The 15,848-nt window shown below is 41.6% G+C and overlaps 2 protein-coding genes across 8 annotated transcripts; one reads left to right on the top strand and one right to left on the bottom strand.

Moving 5' to 3' along the window:
• The first annotated feature begins 89 nt into the window (after window positions 1–89).
• On the top strand, window positions 90–7,755 carry tulp3 (TUB like protein 3). Of its 7 annotated transcripts, XM_057856389.1 has the most exons (12): window positions 104–1,280; window positions 2,680–2,724; window positions 3,058–3,109; window positions 3,178–3,340; window positions 3,407–3,634; window positions 3,696–3,817; window positions 3,892–4,086; window positions 4,152–4,264; window positions 4,326–4,440; window positions 4,518–4,616; window positions 6,817–6,988; window positions 7,063–7,353. In XM_057856389.1, exons 1-12 carry the CDS (start codon window positions 1,243–1,245, stop codon window positions 7,194–7,196), a joined length of 1,476 nt encoding a protein of 491 aa, XP_057712372.1. In that variant the 5' UTR covers window positions 104–1,242; the 3' UTR covers window positions 7,197–7,353. The 7 variants fall into 7 exon arrangements, with proteins under 7 accessions (XP_057712366.1, XP_057712372.1, XP_057712365.1 ...); XM_057856383.1 differs by having other exon boundaries at window positions 90–163; window positions 3,178–3,634; window positions 7,083–7,754; XM_057856382.1 differs by having other exon boundaries at window positions 3,178–3,634; window positions 7,083–7,755.
• On the bottom strand, window positions 7,476–15,779 carry LOC130929293 (protein mono-ADP-ribosyltransferase TIPARP-like). Its single transcript, XM_057856390.1, has 6 exons — window positions 15,670–15,779; window positions 11,048–11,562; window positions 10,807–10,978; window positions 10,512–10,699; window positions 8,303–8,557; window positions 7,476–8,216 (listed from the first exon to the last, which is right to left on the bottom strand). The coding sequence occupies exons 2-6, from the start codon at window positions 11,560–11,562 to the stop codon at window positions 7,790–7,792; spliced, it is 1,557 nt and encodes a 518-aa protein (XP_057712373.1). The 5' UTR covers window positions 15,670–15,779; the 3' UTR covers window positions 7,476–7,789.
• Window positions 15,780–15,848: the final 69 nt, after the last annotated feature.

Here is a 15,848-nt window from a genome sequence, read left to right on the forward strand (position 1 = left end):
CGTCCACCAGTCAGGCGAAGCCTAGCTGAGCAGTCAGCCAATGAGGGCGCACCTTGTTGGCACGTTTCGTAACTATGGACAAAGTTGCTCCTCGGTGAAAAAAAGGAACGCAGAAAGGTAGTCCTTAGCAACGGCGGATAAACATGAGTTATTACAGCCTCAGGTAAGAAGAAAACGCACCGCTCTCACTTTTCATAACTTTTTATGCGTTTTCTGAGCAAGAGGCGAGTCGCCAAGGTGACAGTGTTTTTATCAGGTGAAGAACGGAGCAGATCGTAACTTTTGAGGCGAGTCAAAAGACGACTTGGGCTAATGCTACGGGCTAACGTATATAACGTTACGTGGCGATCAGCAAATTTTAGGAACTTACGTTGATAAACCAAAAGCGTCCATCAATAAACACACAAATACCGTCTTGCGTGCATTGCATCGCCCTTGAACGAGTCGCTAAAAGGAAAGAAAGATACTTGATGCATGTTTGAACCCGCTCGCCCGATGTGCGGATCGAGTTTTCAACTGCATTCTTGTGAAGTAATGTCATCAAATAAGGTAAAAAAAACCCCTCTCCGATAAAAAAAAAACAAACTCTCCGAATAATCAACTTTAACGACTTGCACAAGGGCATTTTTGTTGTCATTGAGTTTAAAAGCGGGCCAAAGTGCATCATTCCCCCATTTAGTAGTCAGCATGGGGCAAGAAATTGATGTTTGGATCTTAAAAATGTATTATTTCATCGTGGCATTTGCGTATTACCCTTATATTGTTGCCGTGTGATTTGACATGATGACTGTGTATACAGATGCCACATACTTATTACTGCTTTTTTTCCATGCAATTACTCCCGCCGGTGAGCCCCATGCGTCCTCATCAGTTGACTTGTGTGTCACCTCGTCTCTGAAGACACATACATAAACACACATTCAGGTCTTTGGCGATTGTCACTCTTACAGAAACAGAAGGATGCTCGTCTCCTAGTAACAAGATATACATTTTGAGACGGCAAAAGTAATGAGCCATGTGTAAAAAAAAATGGAAAAAATGGATGTGATGGAAGTGAAAAAGTCTTATGAAAGTATACTTCCCTGGAGAGCACGCACACCTCGGGGTTTTCCCTCCTAATGGATTGCCGGTGCATCGCATGGATGTCATGGCAACCCTCCGCCACCTCTTGAGCCAGTCACTCCCCTTAGCACCGCACATTACGAGTTGGCATCACAGGAATGAGCGTCGTTTCAAGTCAGGATGGAATCTCGGCCCGTCTACAGTCGCTGGTCGTACAGGTTAGACGTGCAAATCTTTGTAGATCAGCTGTAGCTTTGGCTCTAAAACTGGGTCCGGAAATATTATTTAACTTAAATTTGAATTCACTTCTGAGCCGTCCACAGTGATCATTGAACAAAAACTTTCTGACAAAGAAATGCATTCCTAGACACATATAGAAATCTTCACTTTGCCAATTGAATGGCGGTTCGTTTGTGCTCCCTCGAATTGGAGAACTTTGACATCAACATGTTAAGACTAGGGTTGTTCCGATCATGTTTTTTTGCTCCTGATCTGATCCCGATCGTTTTAGTTTGAGTATCTGCCGATCCCGATATTTCCCGACCCGATTGCTTTTTTTTTTGCTCCCGATTCAATTCCAATCATTCCCGATAATTTTTCCCTTTCATATACATTTTGGCAATGCATTAAGAAAAAAATGAATAAAACTCTGACGAATATATGCGTTCAACATGCAGTACATAAGTACTGTATTTGTTTATTATGACAATAAATCCTCAAGATGGCATTTACATTATTAACATTCTTTCTGTGAGAGGGATCCATGAATAGAAAGACTTGTGACTTTGTATATTGTGACTAGATATTGCCATCTAGTGTATTTGTTGAGCTTTCAGTAAATTATACTGTAGCCATGCCCAAATGCATGATGGGAAGTGGAACCATGACTGTGCGTAGTGCTACCAGTTGATATATCTTCTCTGCGTTGGGAAATAACATAAGGTGTTACGAAAAGATCAATTGCTATCTTGCTACCCCACATAGCTTCCCATGATATATCTAATTGTAGGGAGAGGGATTGTAAGGCTTTAGCCAATTAAAAAAAGGCTCCAAAGGCTGTCAAAATTCACTCTACTCATTTTACGCTGCCTTTTATCCTTCCATATAGGAAAAACGTCGCCATTACAGATTGAGCACGACAATGCGTGAGTGGGTCGTGCAGTGCATGCATTAATTGCGTAAATATTTTAATGTGATACATTTTTTAAAAAATTAATTACCACCGTTATCGGGATACATTTGATAACCCTACCTTAAGCCTTAACGAAAGACTCTGGATGAGTGTAATACATTATGTCTGTAACTTTAAATACAATTAGAAAACGATTTAATTAAAAAAATATATACATATTTAAAAAAAAGGCATGGCCGATATTTTTTTGCCGATTCCGATACTTAAATGACGTGATCGGACCCGATCGATCGGGATATCTCTAGTTAAGACTATGTTAATTATGCTAATGCAAATTACAGAGAAACATTGCTGTCAGCACAATCACTACGGTTACAAAAGGCTGGTAAAATACGTATTGATGCACTACGGCGAACAAGAGTCGAGAATCGCCGCACTAAACTCTTTTCTCTCTACTTATCTCTTTGGCAAACTGCCCCTTTAAGGCCTTCCAGCGCCGCCAGCTTCGTGTCCAGTTCTACAACGACAAGGTAAACGCACCCCCAATTCACACCGTCACTGACACCTGCTGTGTGTCACTGGAAGATGAGCTACTTTAGTACAAGTCATTCAACGATGGCTTCTAAGCATTCAGACACACATGAAATATTTGTCATATGAAACAAGTAGACTTATTCCCACAGAAGAGCTCGCCCCAAAGTCCTCACTCCCTTGCTGTAGCCAAGCAACGCAAGGCCCTAGGTCCCCAACCGCGCCCCTGGGGCATTTAGTCCTGAACTTCTGGGAGTCGCACTCACTTGTCTGGTAGATTCAGAGACTTTTGTGAAAGCTATTTTATGGTTCTCAATCCATTCCCATCTCAGCAGTGGATTCGATGACCCCAACAGCATCATGCAACAGAAGCTAGAAAAACAGGTAGGCGGTGCTTCAACGTCAAGCTGTGAATCACTTTGGAGCGTCAGTCATCACCGGGCCTGTCGCAGAGGTCCTTGCTGGAGCAGAAGCAGCGGCGGAAGCGCCAGGAACCGCTAATGGTTCAGCCCAACACGGAGGCCCGGCCCCGGCGGACCCACACGCGGCAGGAGAAAGACCAGGCGCCGCCTGTGGATTCGCATCTCGTCAACACCAATGAAATCATCGTGGATGGTCAGACGGCAAAAGACCAGGAACGAAACTCTCAGATTGTAACTCGCGTTTTTGTACATTCTGTAGGTATTAGTGTTTCGACAGCCTACCACGGATCCAAATCTCCTAAAAAGGGCACAGAAGTTCAGATTGTGTCCGTGAATCAGTCCCAGGGCCACACTATAGCTAAGTCTAAGGCTCGCCCTCCCCCGCCTCCCTCCCCCAATGTGGCCGCAGGGGACGCGGCGAAGGCTGGAGACGCGGAGATCGTGCATCATCCCAAGACGGACATTCATGAACTATTGCGGAAACAAGGTGACGAAACAAGACTTTTTATTTTAAGAGTTGTTCGTGGAGTAAAAATGTCCTTGTCCAGGTTTGTCAGGCAGTATGAACTTTGATGAATCCAGTGAGGACAATGACGAAGAGCGGCCGGAATCCCCGACGCCCAACGAAGAGGCCACTAGGCCCGGCTCCGCCACCAGCACCAAGGGTCCAGTGAGTCGGCTCTCTGGTGAGGCTTGGCATCTTAAGTGCCGCATCTCACCAAATTTTACGCCCACTCTCTATAGGAGACAGTCGCCAGCAGCTCGCCCTTATCCAGGAGCTCGTCACACCTAGAAGTGTCCAACTTGGAGGAGTTCGTGTTACTTCCAGCTCCTCGCGGTACCACGGTTAGATGCCGCATCACACGTGACAACAAAGGCATGGACCGCAACTTCTACCCCACCTACTACATGCACATGGAGAAGGAGGACGGCAAAAAGGTAAGGCCATCTCACAACTGGTCTGAGACGTAGTCCTTGATTGATTTCCTCAATTTCCCCATCAGGTCTTCTTGTTGGCAGGGAGGAAGAGGAAGTATAGCAAGACAGCCCACTACCTCATTTCAGTAGACCCCACCGATCTCTCACGAGAGGGCGAGAGCTTCATTGGCAAACTGAGGTAATAATCGAAAGACCAACACTTGATACGTCAAGGTGTTTAAGGCGTTTCTCCATGCCAGGTCCAATCTTTTCGGCACTAAATTCACCGTGTACAACAACGGCGCCAACCCTTTCAAGAACCAACCCGCCACGGAGGGCAGCAGCACTCGACAGGAGCTTGCTGCCATCCACTATGTGAGTGACGGAAGAAAAAACAAGCGCCGTTCACCATCTCTCAGTCCTTCATAGGCCTTCTCCCTACTGCCTGCCAGGAAACCAACTTAATGGGGATCAAGGGCCCGCGCAAGATGACAGTTATCATACCGGGAATGGGTGACAACTTTGAGCGAGTGCCCGTGTGCCCCCACAATGTGAGTCATCACACTATGACAGTTTGTTACTATCAACAGCAAGGAGAGTTTGCTGGCTTTTACCGTAAAATGGCAGCCGAAATTTCACGCCGGGGTCCATGGTCGCTGCACTAGGTACACCAGGCCTGTGTGGTGATCCAACAAGGGTTCCCAGGTCTACACTGGGGAACCGTGATCGTGACTTCAAGGGCCTCTGGTGACTGAACCCAGGGCCTTGTGGTCAGGTAGTTGTGATGACCACACCAGAGATTTGTGGTCTCTGAACCAGTAAACGGTGGTCAAAGCACCAGTGGCGTGTGACTACAACACCACTGTTGAGTCTAATCAGCTAGTCTGGTATCCGTAAGTCGAGTACAAGAGGCAACTGTCAATTTGGTTGATGTTCCATCCATAAGTGGATTTTATGGGGGGCAGGCCCCCCCGGTGTCCGAAAAGTGTCATTGCATGTAATTGACTTTCCTATATATTAGGGCTGTCAAAATTATCGCGTTAACGGGCGGTAATTAATTTTTTAATCACATTAAAATATTTGACGCAATTAACGTACATGCCCCGCTCAAACAGATTAAAATGACAGCACAGTGCAATGCCAACTTGTTACTTGTGTTTTTTTTGGATTTTGTCGCCCTCTGCTGGCGCTTGGGTGCGACTGATTTTATGGGCTTATACCCATAAGCATTGTGTAATTATTGACATCAACCATGGCGGGCTACTAGTTTATTTTTTGATTGAAAATTTTACAAATTTTATTAAAACGAAAACATTAAGAGGGGTTTTAATATAAAATTTCTATAACTTGTACTAACATTTATCTTTTAAAAACTACAAGTCTTTCTATCCATGGATCGCTTTAACAGAATGTTAATAATGTTAATGCCATCTTGATTTATTGTTACAATAAACAAATACAGTACTTACATTTGGTGTGTGTATCAAATACTTGTTCTCCCCACTGTATGTACCCTATGTTGAATGTATATATATCCATCTTGTGTCTTATCTTTCCATTCCAACAATAATTTACAGAATATGGCATATTTTACAGATGGTTTGAATTGCGATTAATTACGAATAATTAGTTTTTAAGCTGTAATTAACTCGATTAAAAATTTTAATAGTTTGACAGCCCTACTAATATATATATAAAGTTGAAAAGCAATAAAACTGCACAAAAATGGATAAAATGAACAAAAATATATATTTCTATAATGGGTCAAAATTATTTTTTGAGCACCTTATTCGGTCATTTGCTTTGCATATAATTGAAAAAAATTTTTTGAAAAAAAATTTTTTTAATGATTTTTTTCTTGAACCAAAAAATTTTTTTGCACTGAAGCAACTTTTTGGGGGATTGAATGATTTAAATACAAATGTCCTAATCATAATATGGCCCAAACACAAAAAGGACTGCTTCAAAGAAAACGTTTTCGATGAAAAATTGTGTTCAAATGCAAATTTTTCAATCTCAAATATTTTTTTGCCTTCAAAAACTTTTTCTATGATTGAGTTTTCTTTTTTTGATTGAAGTGTTTTTAAAATCTATATTTTTTTGAAGCAACTTATTTTTTGTCCGAATAATTAAAAACAAAATTCATTCAATCTGCAATTGGCTGGCAACCAGTTCAGGGTGTGCCCTGCCTACTGCCCGTAGATAGCTGAGATAGGCTCCAGCACCTCCGCGACCCTCGTGAGGAAAAGCGGCATGGAAAATGAATGAATGTTCTAGCCAAAATTTGGCCCAAAAACAAATCAACATTATAAAAAAAAAAAAAATCTAAGAAAAATAGCTTTCACACGCATTTTTTTGTTTGAAATGTATTTTTGCATTCTAATGCATTTTTTAAAATTGAAGCGACATTTTTTTGGGTTGAATAATCAAGACACAAATCTACCTCCATATGGCTCCGCCCAGGGGATACAATTTTTGACTGGGGTAACTATATTGGCACGACACCGGCGAGCGTACCATATTCAATGGATGACCATCTTGGCGAAAAGTATTGCCTAAGCAGCCTGATTTAGAATTCCCCTCAAGAATGATGGGAAACAAAAAAAAATGTCAAAGTATTATAAATATTCTTGTAATTTTATTGCTGACACTGCATTTCGGGGTCATCAACATGTTGTGCCGCCCTACCCCAAAAGTCAAACTCCGCCTATGGTTCCGTCCCCCGCCCTCCCCCCCAACTTGTCATCTCAGGAGCAGGAGAGCCTGCTGAGCCGCTGGGAGAGTCACTCCATGGACAGCCTGATCGAGCTTCACAACAAGGCGCCGGCGTGGAACGACGACACGCAGTCCTACGTGCTCAACTTCTACGGACGCGTCACTCACGCCTCCGTCAAGAACTTCCAGATCGTCCACGACGACGACCGTAAGTATCCGAGATCCCAGACAGATGTCTTCATCCTCTGCTTGCCGAGCGACCCTTTATTTCTCCCGCTTCAGCCGATTATATCGTGATGCAGTCTGGCCGAGTGGCAGAGGACATCTTCACGCTGGACTACAACTACCCCATGTGCGCCCTGCAGGCTTTCGCCATCTGTTTATCCAGCTTCGACCACAAAATGGCCTGCGGATGAATCGGACTCCGCCAATTAGCGGGTGGACATCGACTTCAAGACTCCACTTGCTCACTTGGGGAGCAATGCCGCTCTCAGGAAAAACTGCCTCACCCTACATCTTCAATCATTATCCTTTTGTATTGAAAGTGCATTGTTCTTACCTTTTGCGTTTTGTGAATAGCTTTTATGACTTGTTGACATGCATGCAAACTTGCACATATTATACGTACTGTAATTAAAAAAACAAGATCAGAAAAATCACATTTTTGTCTTCCCTGTCCAAAAAAAACAAACAGAAAATCCTTTTTAGCAACAGCTATTTTAATAGATTTGTTCCTTCACAAAAACAAAACTGTAGTGTAAGGAAAATATACTTTTTAACTAAAGTGCAATTTTGTAGTGTGAACATAAACATCACATTAAAGGGAATATTTATGCACAAATTGAAACTAGCAATCCCACAATAGCTTACCCATTTTTAAAAACAAAGGGTCATTATTTTTGTTTGGTAAATGACTTGAATAAAATGGAACCTTAAAAGGGCCTGAACAAGTTTTCTTTGCCATGACTTTCTAACTAAGTCCTGACAGAACAGATCACTCCAGGTGACTTCAGAGCTCGACAATGCCATCCAGATCTTTGTACCTGATGAGGTAGGACGGGTAACACTGGCTGCTGTTGTAAATGGCAAACTTAGTTGGATTGGACTCGCAGTTCACGCAGGTGTCGTAGAAATCTATTATGCACTCGGGCGGGGGCGGGGTGTGGTGGTAGTACACCCTCCCCACAAGGACTTTGGCCAGGAACATGTGGCGCAGCCCGTCGGGCGGCGTCCTGACAGCAAACACGTGGGACACACTGGCAGAGGGTGAGAAGTAAGTAACATAACCCAAGGACCTTCCGTCGGTGCGGGTCACGCGTGGGTCGAAGTTGTTGCGGCAAATGCTCTCAGCCGCCTCCATGGAAGTACCGTGGAAAAGGTGACGCTCCACACAGACGTCTAAATCGGCGTACTTTGCCACCATGGACTTCTTCTTCCTACCAAAGCAGAATGTGGCAGGATGACCATTTGAAAGTATCTGTCATAGGTATGATTAAAGGCAAGAGCGGCAGATGTTTTGTACCTTTGGTAATTGTCCCAATGCAGGAAGTTTTGGACCTGCTGGATGACGACGATATCCACCTTAGTCTCAGGCAGGCTATCGTAAAAAAATTTCTGGACTTTGAAGAAGGCCTCTGTGCCGACCGGAACGTCCACTAGGCAACTGTCCGCCTCCACACCCAGACGCCAAAAGGGGGTTATTAACGTGTCTTCCATCGGAACCATGCTGAACTTGGGATCGACAACAGCCTGGAGGGGCTCCATCTGGCCTCCTGTCCTGTATATGAGGTGTTGAAGAGCCATCAACCTAAAATAAAGCACTTAACCAGCCCGGTTACTAAAGTTGCACCGATACCAGTATCGGCAGGGGGCGCCAATCCGGCCCGAATTGGTGGTATCGGTATCGACGAGTACCAACATTTAGGGCGCCGATACCATCTACTGGCATCACTTGAGCGCAAATGAGCTGTCCTCCCCAAGTGAGCTAACTTCCCAAATCCCGATTCATGACATCTGTAGGTCTTTGTCTCGAAATTACCAAACGAAAATAACACCTTCGTCCTTAATATTATGAATGTTCACTACATTGCATATCCGCGATGTTACGCTCCTTTTCTAACATGGCATTCACAAACGATTAGCATGCGTAAGCTTACGCCCACTGTTTTAGTACCGATGAGATCAGAAAGATTAACGTATTTCAAATTCGTCCTGTTTATGAAAGTCGATTGTCATTTGCTGGTGTTGTGCAGTAATGAGCAGAAGTGACTTCTGTTACCAAAACACTCAAGCGGCGCAGCGCGCACACTAGATATCATCAGATAGCAATCTAGATGTCCTATGTTAGATCCCATGCTAACTCTCGTGCGCACACACTAGATATCATCAAATAGCAACCTAGATGTGCTACATTAAATCCCATGCCATTAGCTGCGTGAGCCCAGAGCGACGCGTAGTCCATATAGTACATTGATGAATTAGAAACCGCCATGACTGAATGGAAGTTAAGCAGGCCAAATCAATCCATACCAGTGCCTATAGATAATGCTGCAAATACTGTTAATTCAGCACGTTACAGATGGACTCGGATGTTTTGCTAATATGGTAAATATAGCTGCTGAGAGAGCTGCAGCAATCAGCAGTGTGCCCCACTTTACAAACAGTAAAGATTGTTGTTGAGGTAATTATCGAGGTTTGATTGATTAAATATTTGCTTGATTGATTGAATATTTGCTTGTGCTCATATATACCATAAATAATACATATTGCCATATTTTCCTTACTAATATAACCAGTAAATGATTATTGCTTGCTATACCAGGTTGTAGTATAATGCTTAAGTGTTACAAAGAGTAAAAGAGGGTCGGGATGACAACTGCCTTGCTTCATGGCCGCATCATTGCGTAACTAGACCTTCCGAGGCATCTTCAGCACCTGGCGTCTGGACTTTCGTCTAGACCTTCGAGGACAATTTTCCATCCGAGGACATCTTCCATGGCCGCAGCGTTGCATAACTGAAGTGTCTGGGTCATTTTGAATGTTTACATGATTGTTTACATGAGCCCTTGCCTACACACGTGTATTTACTTAGTTCCACCTACATGCACACAGATATCCAATCGAAAACCACATGGGTGTCTCCAGCTTGCTCTCCCCCTCCCTTAGGGCGACACCCATTTTAGGACAAACCCCTAAATAAAATACCAAGGAGGATTTTTTTCTTTAGATCAATTTTGGTGACTGTCACTAGTCACACTTTTGCTCTCCTTGGCCAAGAAAACTGAGTATCTTCTCTCCTTATTTTGGGGTAATTTTACAATGTCTACCTAAGGATCTATTTTTGAACTTGACAATTGTTCTCAACACTTACAGTAAATACAAAATTTCTTCAGATCAGTAAGAAGTAAGCACATAGATATTATGCACTAAAATGCTTGTTTATATTATGGCACTGTTATTTTTGCTTGTTAGAGAGGAAAAAAAAAAAAAAAAAAACAGTTGTATTTTCTGTTTCAGAGCATTGTAACTAATTGTATCGAAAATCGTACAAAGCCTTGACTTAACTGTATCGTTGCATCCCTTATACGTATAATATATTATATATATATATATATATATAAAATATTCTTCTTTTGCAAACAGAGTGGTATCGGCCGATACTGCACAGCCAGGTATCTGTATCAGTAGCGGGCCCAAAAAATGGTATCGGTGAAACACTACCGGTTACTCACTTGAGGTGCGGGTGAAGGCTTGCGATTGAACGATATAAGGGTCGAATGCGGATGTCCCTAACGAAGCCCGACTGGACGTTGCACTGCGTCATGGTGATGAAGTCCACCCTGTACACTCGCGAATCCACCGTGAAGGAGCACTCCACCTCCTTGGTGGCCATTTTGGCCCGGAGTAGTTCAGACACCTCCTGAAAACATCAACGTCTTTACATCTGTTGCAATACTGTAACTGAGTAAGAAAACAAAATTGATAACCCGGAACCTCAGACGTGGTAGGTAGAAAATGAACAAAAACCTCGTTGTACTCCACCCAATCATTATAGTCGTCCCACCAGTAGATTCGCCACACTGCGGGAAAATACGGGTTCCAGAGCCGATTCTCAGAGTTGTACAGTCGCCTGGCAGAAGTGTAGACGTAGTAATCCACGATCTCCATGTCTTCCAGATTCAGGGTGAAAACAACGCGGCTGCCGAGGAACGTTAGAGACCACACCGCCGACATAAACCAGTAATCGGCGCGCAAGAATCAGACTTACCCATGCTTGAGCATGACGGTCTCCTGGTTGACATTGCAGTACATTCGTTCCAGTAGCCGTTGGGCGCTGGACTTGAGGAACACCCAGCTGTCCGTGATGCTGTTATACAGTTGCCAGAAGAATGGGTACGGCGTGTGGTGCATCCCGCACGAGTCAGAACGAGGGCAGAGGCCGAGCAGGAATTCGTCGCAGATATCCACATGGTCATTCCTCCAAATGTGATAGGAAGAGACCGGAGCCACGTCCGCGGCTTGGGGGGTTGGCAGTGGAGGCAGGAATCTCGCGGAAGCATTGTGGGCTGCAGACCAGGTAGAGCCTTCGTCGTCGGGTGGGTACTTGGGGGCGATTTGATGACTGAGGCGGTCGGGCGTCACCGTCGCGGTGACCTTCACCTGCGTGGGCAGGAGCCTGGAACTGGACTGATATGCCCACGGGGGGGTGTCCTGGGAGGATCCAGTACCTGGAGGTACCGTGTTTTCCATCCCCTGCATTTGCAAATCATTACGGCGCATCATCTGAAAAATTTGCATATCAATTAAAATTTTTAGAAGAAAAAGGCTCTCACCCCAGAAGTTTACTTACGATCACACGGGGAACATCAATCACACACACAGAGTACAATGCTCTGACGTGGCAAAGCTATTATCATACCGTAAGAAAAAAAGCAGGCTTAACAGGCAAAAAATAACGATCAAAAATTAAATGTTACATTGTACCTTTTGAAGGATAGCTTTGCCCTTGAGAGTGCCTCCCTCCCTCGCCCCAGGATGTACGTAGACAGCTGTGTGACTTATGAATTTTCAATTAAACTTTTACAATAATAAAGCTTAACTCATTTTCTCCCAAAAACGTATAAATAAGTTCTATTTTTGTTTCGGTGTCCCAAAGACGTATTTATGTCTTTTACGTGTTTTTTTTCTTTTCTTTTTTTTAAAAAGAAACATCTCTGGGTTCTGATTCAATTTAGCTCCAAAGCACAGAGCTTAAAATCCATTTTAAAGCAATAAAACTGGCCACTGGATGGCAGTAGCGCATTTGGTAAGCCACGTAACTCGATTCAACGCCAACGAACGGCTGGGCCGCTCGGCCGGGGCGGTGATGGAAGACGACCGAACGGAGAACAACCTAGAGGACGCCCGGGATGCCAGGTGTTGGGACGACCGAGCGGAACGACCGGGACCACCAGTGCAGCGGACGATGCCGTCGAGTCCGTGCTGTTCGCCGAGCAGACCCCGCAGAGCCAGGTGGCGATGAGGGAAAAGTTTACCCGGCTGTCGCGGCGACAACAGCGTCATCTCTCAGCTAGTTATGTGTAAATAAATTGTTACTTTGCTATCAAAGCTCTATTTGCCTTGTTGTTTATGCTATTTTGTAAAAGGAAAACATTGATTCAGATGTCCGGGATGTAACTAAAGCAAAAAATAGCTGTGTAAAGTCAAAGTTATGTTTGAAATGTATGCTTTCACAAAAAGCTCATTTCCCCTATTTTTCATCAGAAATTGGAAAATTGCTCAAACTAAGCTATTTTCAAATGCCGATTTCTACAGAATGGAAAAAGGTATGAACTAACTTTTTTCCTGCTGAAAAAAGAGAGTCTAATCTTTCTTTCGGTGGGTTCCATGTTTATATAGCAATAGAATAGAGTTTTCTGTGGGCCTTGAAAAATCAGTCAAAATCCAGTCAAACGGCCGGGAGCAAACGGCCTTGCTCCGGTGAAAATGGCTGGGAGTGAGTGAGTTATGCTTCTCACATGTTGATATAAAGCTTATGTTGGGAAGCAATTCCTTGACATAAAAAAATTAAAATACTCTTCAAATTCAACCAATCAAATTTATTTCTATAGGCCTTTACAAAAACCTGAAAGGCCCTCAAAGTGCTTTAAAACAAAGTCAAACATGGTTCATGATAGATAAAAGGAAGGAAAGTACTATACTATGTATGACATGAAAAACAAAACAACGCATCACGAAAGTCAAAATAGCAAATAAAACAGATAAAATACGAAAACATTAAAACCATTGAGAAATAAAACCGGGCTACCCTAGTCAGGGGGAAAAAGCCAGTCTAAAAAAGTGCGTCTTTAACCGAGATTTAAAAAGGCCTAGATTTCAGGGGCTCTTAACAAACTCTGGAATGACATCCCTGCAAGAGTAAAAACAACAACTATTCATTCATTCACTGCCAAAGACAAGATAGACGTTTGATTCACTTTGATAGGGAAGGTTGGCAGGGATCGAATCGGCGCCCCAGTCAAAGTGGATTGGACGTCTATCATCGTCAATGGCAGCCACTGAGTTCGTATTTCAGGAATAAATGCTTTTTCTGAGCGCAAAAGGGTGATTCTCCAAATTTGGTGATCTGGCTCCCTCCTGTGGTCAATAAAAGTACTGTAACTCACCTAAAATTGAAAATTTCAATTCCAGTTTAAAAAATCCCAGAGATTTCTGGTACTCCAAGTAGTCCCAAGTAAATGGCCGATTTGGCGTCTATTCGCTGCCATCCCTCCCACGTCTAATACTGATAAACTCATTCCAATTCACAGCAGAAGGATGAAAAGATCTTGTTTTTTTCTTTTTATGACTTGTTTTGTAGAATGATTTCCTGACCCGTGTAATGATAAATGTTGTATCGCCATTTCGTGTGATCGTCATCGTGAGCCTTTCATCGCCAATCGTATCGTGTTGTATCCAGATTTTCCTACTCCTAATGCAAAGTCTGCAAAAATACTTTTTTTTCGTTAGGACCATAGGCGGAGTTTGACTTTTGGGGCGGGGGGCACAACATGTTGATCACCCCAAAACGCAGTGTCAGCAATAACATTAATTTACAAAAATATTTATAATAATAAGTTGACAATGAGCGTTTTTGTTCCCCATCATTCTTGAGGGGAATTCTAAATCAGGCTGCTTAGGCAATACTTAAATAAAATAAAAAAATGTGTTTAAATGTAAAAATAAATTTGAAAATTAAAAAAAGATGCAGGTGAAAGCTATTTTTCTTTGATTAATTTTTAAGTTTTTTCTTTGATTGAGGTCAATTTTTTTTTGGATTGAAGCAACTTTTTGATTGATGTAATGTAGATTTGTGTTTGGGTCAGATTTTGACTAGGACATTTCTCTTATTATTATTCAATCAAAAAATAAGTTGCTTAAAGAAATAGATTTTCAAAAAGAAAAAAACTTAAAAAAAAGAAAAATTTCAATCATAGAAAAAAGTTTTTGAATGCGAAAAAAGATTTGAGAAAAATTTGCATTTGAACACTTAATTTTAAATTGAAAAAGTTTTCTTTGATTGAAGCCATCCTTTTTGTGTTTGGGCAATATTATGATTAGGACATTTGTGTCTAAATCATTCAATCCCCCCAAAAGTTGCTTCAATCAAAATGTATATTTTCAACACTTCAATCAAAAAAAAAAATGTGTTTGGATGCAAAAATAAATTTGAAACAAAAAAAAAAAAAAAATGCATGTCAATTTTTCTTTGATTCATTTTTAAGTTTTTTCTTTGAAGTTAAGTTTTTTTTTGATTGAAGCAACTTTTTGATTAAAGTAATGTCGATTTGTGTTTGGGTCACATTTTGGCTTTGACATTTTTCTTATTATAATTCAATCAAAAAAATAAGTTGCTTAAAAAATATAGATTTTCAAAAAGAAAAAAACACTTTAAAAAAAGAAAACTTTCAATCATAGAAAAATTATTTGAGAAAAATTTGCATTTGAACACTTAATTTTAAATTGAAAAAGTTTTCTTTGATTGAAGCAATCCTTTTTGTGTTTGGGCAATATTATGATACGGACATTTGTGTCTAAATCATTCCATCCCCCCAAAAGTTGCTTCAATCAAAAAAAATATTTTCAATTAGAGAAAAAAATGTTTTAAATGTTTTTTACTCTAATTTATATATATACACTTTATATTAAATGCAAAGCAAATGACTGTCTAAGGTGCTCGAAAAATAATTTCGACCTGTTATAAAAAAATGTTTTTCTGTTCATTTCTTTCATTTTTGTTGCGGTTTTCTTACTTTACAACTTATATTTCAATATATAGGAAAGTCAATTACATGCAATGACCCCCCCTTAAAATCCGCTTATGGTTAGGACACAGTCGAATCACACATGAAAGGAGAAAAACACCTGGTCGAATGAAATAAAATTCGTTTTTTATTGTTCCAACATGTTTTTGTCTTAATGATATTTTTAAGGTCTTACAAATATCTTAAAAAGCATTAAATTTCACTTTCAAAACGGTGCGAGAACCCTGCTGATAAAAATACGACTGGATTGAAATATTTGTTGTTTTTAAACGCTGTTCGCAATGGTAGTACACGGTGTAAAAAAATTGAAATATGTGACGTTTAGCTTTCGGGAGGGATGTGTGAGGCTCCAAAATATGAAAAGCATGACTCTTTTGTTACGGTATATGAAAGTACGTAGTCCGATTTACGTTACAGGCCTACAGAGTCGTTCTACCGATGTGCATTTGTTTTGTCAAAAACCTACAAAACACATCAAAGAGAGTCAAGCAGACGTCATTTACTTTGTATTTCAGCTAGTTTGCGGGTCGAGTATTCATTTGCAATGAGCAGACACTCGGCTAATTGATTGGAAAAAGTTACCTACCCCAGCGTGAAGAGTGTCTATTGACACTCGAGCAATTGAAGGTTGTAATGAAGATGGACGACGATGAACAATACTTAAGCAAGATGGTTCCCAGTTTGCTTTGAAGTACACAAATGTTGCCTGAATAAAAGTAGCTTTGAACATTTAGGAGGATTATATATATATATATATATATATAT

Source organism: Corythoichthys intestinalis, chromosome 13 (assembly GCF_030265065.1).
Source record: "Corythoichthys intestinalis isolate RoL2023-P3 chromosome 13, ASM3026506v1, whole genome shotgun sequence".
NCBI classification, from domain to species: domain Eukaryota; kingdom Metazoa; phylum Chordata; class Actinopteri; order Syngnathiformes; family Syngnathidae; genus Corythoichthys; species Corythoichthys intestinalis.

What these genes read in the sequence shown, in the direction of transcription:
- LOC130929293 (XM_057856390.1), bottom strand. Translation starts at nt 11,562, where the DNA reads ATGATGCGCCGTAATGATTTGCAAATGCAGGGGATGGAAAACACGGTA. An exon ending in ATTGGGTGGAGTACAACGAG is followed by an intron (nt 10,700 to 10,806) that starts GTTTTTGTTCAT and finishes TGATGTTTTCAG; the next exon opens with GAGGTGTCTGAACTACTCCG. An exon ending in AGCCTTCACCCGCACCTCAA is followed by an intron (nt 8,558 to 10,511) that starts GTGAGTAACCGG and finishes CCTCATATACAG; the next exon opens with GACAGGAGGCCAGATGGAGC.
- tulp3 (XM_057856382.1), top strand. Translation starts at nt 1,243, where the DNA reads ATGGAATCTCGGCCCGTCTACAGTCGCTGGTCGTACAG. An exon ending in TCCAGTTCTACAACGACAAG is followed by an intron (nt 2,725 to 3,057) that starts GTAAACGCACCC and finishes TTCCCATCTCAG; the next exon opens with CAGTGGATTCGATGACCCCA. An exon ending in AGCTTCATTGGCAAACTGAG is followed by an intron (nt 4,265 to 4,325) that starts GTAATAATCGAA and finishes TCTCCATGCCAG; the next exon opens with GTCCAATCTTTTCGGCACTA.